Raw genomic sequence first — 7,473 nt, forward strand, 5'->3', positions numbered from 1 at the left:
ACAAACTGTAAGTAAAGAGAGGGAGAGGATAGAACCAGTCACTTGGTGAGGACAAATGATTTGTTGGACCAGTTCTAGTTGCTGTGACAACTGTACGTCTGGTTAGGGAGGCTGAGATTTAACTCAGAAGACCGTGTCTTCACCTTGTTCCCCTTGAGCTAAGGACACCCAGTCCTCGGCCAATCACTCTGGTAAGTCTTCAAGGTAGACTTCCAAACCTTCACAGACTTCGTTCACCGGCGATCCACAATGACTCTTGGATGCTCAGAACGCGACGCCTAACCGGCTGGACGATTCACAGTCCTCAGGTGTAACAAGTCTTCAGGTCACGCGGACATTAAGACTTCAGTGATGCCTAACACTCTTTGGCTCTGGGTGTTTGGGCTTTGTCCTCGCAAGGATTTCTCTCTCTCAAAAGTTTCGGAGGTGGGTTGCTCTCAAACGACAAAAGCTGTGCACTAACTCTGAGCAGCCACTAATTTATGGTGTAGGGGGTGGGCTATTTATAGCCACTAGGCAACCCGACCTGATTTGTCCGAAATGACCCTGGATCACTAAGGAACTGACACGTGTTCGAACGGTCAGATTTCAAACACACGCGACAACTTGACTTGGGCTACAAGTAAAGCTGACTCATCCGCCTCTGGATAAGATTTGCTCTCACTGTCTTCGCTCGAAGACATAGGATTTGGTTGAGCATCAGTTCAGTCACTCTGACTTTGTTCACTGGGACCCCACTTAATAGTACGGTGGTTCCTATGACTCAACAAAGAAGAAAAGGAAACAACGAAACAACTAAGTCTTCGCGCTCCATAGTCTTCACGCGATGTCTTCTCATGTCATAGTCTTCAATGTGAATATCTTCACAGACCACCATTGTCTTCAATGTCTTCATACATTTTTAGGGGTCATCTCCGGTAGGTAAACCGAATCAATGAGGGACTACTACCTGTGTTATCCTGCAATTCTCACAAACACATTAGTCCCTCAACCAGGTTTGTCGTCAATACTCCAAAACCAACTAGGGTGGCACTAGATGCACTTACACGTACGTTCGGTGCTTGATCGGTTGGATCGCGAAGACGTTCGACTGCATCAACCACGTTAAGCTAACGCTTCCGATTTCGGTCTACGAGGGTACGTGGACACACTCTCCCCCTCTCGTTGCTATGCATCTCCTAGATAGATCTTGCGTGATCGTAGGAATTTTTTTGAAATTGCATGCTACATTCCCCAACACTTTAGTAGGAGACCGATGAGACGCACGGCTACATCTGGTCAGAAGGTTGATTGATGTTTGCCTCTCATATGAGTCTGATAGTATTCACTGGAGATTAACATGAATGGCATCTTCTCAGTGAAATCTATGTATACGGATCTAATTGATTACGACCCGATTTCGAAATAGATACATATTTGGAAGATCAAGGTCCCGTTAAGAATCAAAGTCTTCATGTGGTATGTTCGCAAGGAGGTGATTCTGACTAAGGATAACTTGGCAAAACGTAATTGGGAGGGTAGTCAAAGGTGTATCTTTTGTGATCAAGATGAAACCATCAAACACCTCTTTCTCGATTGTCTGCTGGCCAAACTATTATGGCCTTCAGTTCATATAGCCTTTAATATCACCCTCCAAATAGTATTGACATGTTATTTGATACGTGGCTAAATGGAGTATATACAAATAATACGAGACATATTCGGATAGGAGTATGTGTATTACTTTGGGCTTGTAGAAATGATATGGTTCTTAACAGATAAACTCGTATAAATTTTTTGCAGCTTGTCTGCAGGGTCACTGCTTGGATCCATACGTGGTCGTTACTCACTCTTGTGGAAGCCAGAGAGTCTTTAGTTATTGGGTCTACCCGATGAAAGATGGTAGCTTGGGATATGTACAACCAGTTTGAATGTCGGTCCAGTAATAGAACAGATGTTTAGTCATCTAGTATTATTTTCGCCGGTTGTGGCATATTTTACTTTGTTTATTACTTTTTCAGGTCTAAGCGAGCTTGCTCTAAATTATAGACTTTTCGGTGCATTCATCATTCTACTGCAGAGGCTGGGTAATCCTCCCTTTTCTTAAAAAAAGTTACCAGGCTGCGTAATCCTCCCTTTAAAAAAAAGAGTTATCCTGCCTAGTTTAGATAAAGCACACCAATCATACCAGACGCAACCCGGTCATTGTATATAACATAGCATAGCAGAGTTTTAGCCAATTGCCTCTCGCAAACATTTCCCATTTCCAATAGAACTCAGTACACGAACTTTCCTCAGTGATTAGCTGATGATAGCAGCTCTTATTCCACTTACCCAGAAAATCTTGGACCATCAGATACAGGAACCAGAAAGAAAGGAGCTTAGTTACAAACGAAATTTGAAACTTCTGCTGGCAAGTTTACACAAGGATCCCTTGTCCGGTATATTCTTCTAAGCTTAACTAATGACCAGGTACAACTTCTGGTACTTCTAAGCTCACGTAGAGGTACTTCTAAGCTCACGTAGGTACCAACTCGGTCGAGGATGGCGAGAGACGCACAACATAGATGCCTATGGCAATAAGCAGCAGTATAAACTGGATGAAACATAACAGTGACGCGGTGCTTGTTCTAGATTGCAGCTGCAAGATTTCTGCACTCGCAGAGAGCTCTCTGCAGTGCGCCTCCAGCTTCTCTACCATCTCCCCTAGTATTGCTGCTCGGTTCTCGGCACCACGCAGTTTGAGTTCGAGCTGCTTGTAGTCGCCGAGCAGACATTTCTGGTCCTCGTAGAGAGCTTTTCGATCCTCGGCCACTGGTGTCCAGGTTTGAGAAGCTCTTGTCAGGATGATGCACTGAATCTCCGCTTCCATCTTCTCCTGCAGCAGTTGATCAAGATCTGGCTGCAACAGCTGGTTGTTAGCACTCTGTATTGCACTTCTCCACGCCCTCGTCCGGCTGAGAGCTTCTAGTTCAAGTATTATTGAATCCTTCTCCTTGATCAGTATTGATGCTTGTTCCATCCTTGACTCAAGATCCTTCATCTTTTCATTTGCTTCTTCAACAGATTCCTCAATGTGGAGCGAGTTGCTCCATTCATCATCATGTGCTTCAAGATCATCAGTTGATTCTTTCCCGATCACCACAAAGTTCTGTATCTCTGCATATATGCATTAAAAGCAATGATTACTTGAAACTAACGCATAAAATGGTAAATCATATCACGACCTTACTGATTGTGTCAGTACAAACCATGCAATGACAAATGAAATGGACTGCATTTGAAGACAAGCCTCAGAGCAGTTGTTCAAAACATGGTTAGCAGACAACCAATTTGTACTTACAACAAGGAATCTTCACTGATCATTTATCGGATAATGCAAACTGAATGTCACAGTAGACCACAAGTTTCTACAAGGTGAAAATTCCAATGAATTGGTCATGTCAAACATAATCAACTACTGCAGCCATATGATTGAAACACTAACCATTTATAATTAATGAGTTTAAGCTAATTCAACTTCTGATGTAGAAAAATAAATGTTCCTAGATTGCATTATTGAATGAACCAGATTTATGACCAAATAGATAATTTTATACTGAGTAGAATTAGAAGTAACAGGACTTCCCAACCAATATCATTTCAAAAGTAGCATCACTGATTGGTCATCGTATTACAACTATAGTTCATTCCATCCCAAAAAGCAAATAACAATATCAAGATAACCGAACAATGACTTTTATTGCTCAAGCATCAGGAAATGTATGGCAGTTTGATCTTAAACTTCTTACAAAATGCAGTAAGAACAAATACATCAGCAAAAGCATTGGTTTGTACAAACAGTTGGCATGCCACATTTGGATGGTGAATAAAGATAAGTTGGGTGAGAATTCAGCCATACCATTCTCAAGAGCTTCCTGCGTTCTCTGAAGTAACAAAATAGATTTCGCATATGGGTTGGCACATGAGTTCATCTCTAATCCCATCTCACCCTTCCCAGCACCCCCCTCATCAAATGTGTCCTCAACATCAGCATCACCGGAATCACCATTTCCCACACCCAATCTCCCCACCACACTACTCCCACTCTGCGTGCAGTAACCTCCAGCTGTTGATCGCATCTCATCGCTTGGCTGCCCTTCATCGCTGTGGTCGTGGATGCCATTGCCGATGCTGCCGACCCCCTGTTTCCGGCCGTGGACGGCATTAGAGCTGCGGCGGTCGGACTCGACGCTCGAACGAGAGTTCCCGGCCTCGGCCTGGGAGAAGGCGGTGTGAGCGCTCGGCCTGTCGGCTCGCGCGCGCGCGCTCCGGTGATTCTTCCCGTGGATGGAGGCGGCGGTGTGAGCACGCAGCCTGTCTCGCTCGCGCGGGAAGTCGTGGCGCGGGGCGCTCGCGGCGGTGGAGGACTTGCTGCTCCGGTCCTCGCCGTTGTCGGAGTCAGCGCCGCCTGCGCCGACCGAGAAGCCGACGGAGGAGACGAGCAGGCCGAGATCCGGGTCCAGCTTCGCTGGCGCTGGCGCTGGCGCCGGCGCCTGCTCCAGTGGGACGAAGCGGGACTCGACGGAAGCGGTGGAGCTCTCCGCCTCCTCGACGGCCACCTCGTGCTTCCCCTTGGGGGGCGCGGCGGCGCCGAGGGGCAGCCGGCGCTTGTGGAGCTGTGCCGCGTCGTCATTTGCACCACCTCTGCCACCAGCGGCGGTGGCGGGGGCAGCGGCGCCTTCCGCGCGGTGCTCCCGCTGGATACGGCGCCACCGACGGAGCCCGCGGCCTTTGGTCCTGGCCTCCGGAGGCGCCTCCGCGGCCGGAGACTCAGCGGAGGACTCGACGGCGCCGTTCGCCATGCGGTCCATGTCGGTCGCGGTGACTGCCATCTCAGAGGAATGGACACGTCGCAGGGCTAGGCGGAAGGCACGAGGCGTTGGGATCGGGGTACATGGCTGCGCTGGAGCGGTGGTTCCTTCCACGGAATTTAACGGGGAAAATTGGGTTATCAAGAGAAAGTGGAGAATAATGAGGATTTCCTCCCGTATTAAAAGGTTCCGAATCCAGCTAATTTCAAGTTTTTAGGCACGGCGAATCAAACATTTTTCAGGGGAAAATATATTCATCGAGCATGGCAAATTTAGTTGAGGAGCACTCAATTTTTTTGTCAGAAAATTACCGTGCTTGTAAACTAATTTGCCATTCTCGCACCAATATAAATTGTCATGAAAAACATTTGATTTTCCATGCCTAAAACTCCGATGTCAGAATTTTTGCATTTTCTTATTAGAAGAATCTGGCGAACGTCAGATTTTTAGGCATGGCAAAATGAATGTTTTTTATGACAAGGGTGTTCATCGAGGATGGCAAGTTTAGTTCACGAGCATGGCAAATTTGCCTCGGTTCGTATTTTTTCAGAGAATTGTCGTGCTTGCAAAGTAGATCTTTCATTATCGCGTCAATATAAATTGCAATAGAAAACGCTTGATTTACCATGTCTAAAAGTCCGATGTTAGATTTTTAGCCTTTCCGTATTAGAAAGCAGATTCCCAAAAGTTATGTAAAAAGCAGCAGATTACATAAAACTACATTTCTTTGAGAATTAATATTACATATTTAGAACTAGTGTACAATGTCTTTAGTCTCAGTTCTTTTGGTCATTTCTCTCAGAATTTTTAGAATCATACCACCCACTAGATTCTCTCTGAATCTTAAAACCATATTTCTTGACAATCCTAACTGTTTAGACATTAACTAGCTAGGGCTGTAAAAAATGAATTCGTGATTCTGGGAGAATCCGAGGAGAACCAATTGTTGAGATTTTGGGAGAATCGTCCAAATGAACTGCTTCTTATAAACTCTTCTATACATTAAAAAAGTACATAAGATTCCATGTTTTCCTTTTTCAAACTAAGGAGCTTCCCGCTCCCGATTTCATTTAATGAAAGAAACCGATAAACAAGTGCTTCCATGCTCATTTATGTCCCCTCCCTTCCATTCTAGCTTTATATGCGGATTTGTTGAATTTTTTCCACCGATTTTTCTTAAAAAAACATCAACTCAACTGCCCCCACGTTTTACTGGCTCACCTTAATCATGTTTTGCTCACCTTAATCATGTTTTGTTGGTAATAAGTTAATAAGTACCAATTCAATCAATAGTTAAATTAATTTTTTGTCACGTAATCACATAATAAACGACAAAAGTCAGGTAAATCATGATGGTTTTGTATAGAATATTACGTCGACGTTGTAACATATGGGGAATTAGCTAGTTCTTTTTAAATATAAAATAAATGTGCAAATACAATTGACCGGGCAGTAATGATAATCGGATTGGAATGTACCACACGTTGGGCAGCTACTGGGAATATGAATGAAAAAATAGAGGACAATATGAAGAGATTCGATATGGGATATTTAGTTTTGTTTTAGTTTCAATGTTCTTGCAATAAACATACCTTAAGGGCATTTTAGATCTATAAGGAAAACAAAAGTCAGTATGGTGGACAGACAATTGGACGCGGAACGACCAGTAAAAACAAAATTACATTAAAATCACACTGGCCTTCTTCTTCCCCTGATTGTAAGCCGCTCGTCGAAAATTGAAAATTGTACTGAACTAACAATAAAGGAAAAGGACGTATGCAAACTCCCTCGCCAGACCAGGCGTTTAATACCGCAATAGTCACTCGCCCGTTGAGACGAGGTATATGAATCGCTGAAGCAACATAGGTTGAAGGATTACCCTGTTGGGGAACGCAGTAATTTCAAAAAAATTCCTATGATCATGCAAGATCTATCTATGTGATGCATAGCAACGAGCGGGAGAGTGTGTCCACGTACCCTCGTAGACCGAAAGCGGAAGCGTTATATCAACGCGGTTGATGTAGTCGTATGTCTTCACGATCCGACCGATCCTAGCACCGAACGTACGACACCTTCGTGTTCAACACACGTTCAGCTCGATGACGTCCCTCGTACTCTTGATCCAGTTGAGGCCGAGGGAGAGTTCCGTCAGCACGACGGCGTGGCGACGGTGATGATGAAGTTACCGGCGCAGGGCATCGCCTAAGCACTACGATGATATGACCTAGGTGTGTAACTGTGGAGGGAGGCACCACACACGGCTAAGACAAATCTTGAGTGCCTTTGGGGTGCCCTCTGGCCACGTATATAAAGGAGGGGAGGGAAGAGGTGGCCGGCCCAAGGGGGCGCGCCAGGTGTGGGGAATCCTACTAGGACTCCCCAGTCCAAGTAGGATTCCCGTCCTCTTTCCTATTCAGAGTAGGAGAGAAGGAAAGAGAGGGAGAGGGAGAAGGAAAGGGGGGCCGCCCCCCACCCCTTGTCCAATTCGGTTTGGGCAGGGGGAGGCACGCGCCACCTCTTGGCCCTTCTCCTCTCTCTCCACTAAAGCCCAATAAGGCCCATTACTTCTCCCGGCGAATTCCCGTAACTCTCCAGTACTCCGAAAAATATCCGAATCACTCGGAACCTTTCCGATGTTCGA

At 45.4% G+C, this 7,473-nt stretch overlaps 1 protein-coding gene across 1 annotated transcript; it reads right to left on the minus strand.

Moving 5' to 3' along the window:
• Nucleotides 1-2,178: 2,178 nt before the first annotated feature.
• LOC123168424 (uncharacterized) lies at nt 2,179-4,943 on the minus strand. Its single transcript, XM_044586298.1, has 2 exons — nt 3,881-4,943; nt 2,179-3,138 (listed from the first exon to the last, which is right to left on the minus strand). Exons 1-2 carry the CDS (start codon nt 4,851-4,853, stop codon nt 2,498-2,500), a joined length of 1,614 nt encoding a protein of 537 aa, XP_044442233.1. The 5' UTR covers nt 4,854-4,943; the 3' UTR covers nt 2,179-2,497.
• Between the last annotated feature and the right edge of the window lie 2,530 nt (nt 4,944-7,473).

This window comes from Triticum aestivum, chromosome 7D (genome assembly GCF_018294505.1).
Source record: "Triticum aestivum cultivar Chinese Spring chromosome 7D, IWGSC CS RefSeq v2.1, whole genome shotgun sequence".
NCBI classification, from domain to species: domain Eukaryota; kingdom Viridiplantae; phylum Streptophyta; class Magnoliopsida; order Poales; family Poaceae; genus Triticum; species Triticum aestivum.

Bases quoted from the DNA above. Each gene is read 5' to 3' on its own strand.
- LOC123168424 (XM_044586298.1), bottom strand. From the start codon at position 4,853: ATGGCAGTCACCGCGACCGACATGGACCGCATGGCGAACGGCGCCGTC. The intron at 3,139-3,880 runs GTATGGCTGAAT...GCATATATGCAG, and splicing joins GCAGGAAGCTCTTGAGAATG to AGATACAGAACTTTGTGGTG.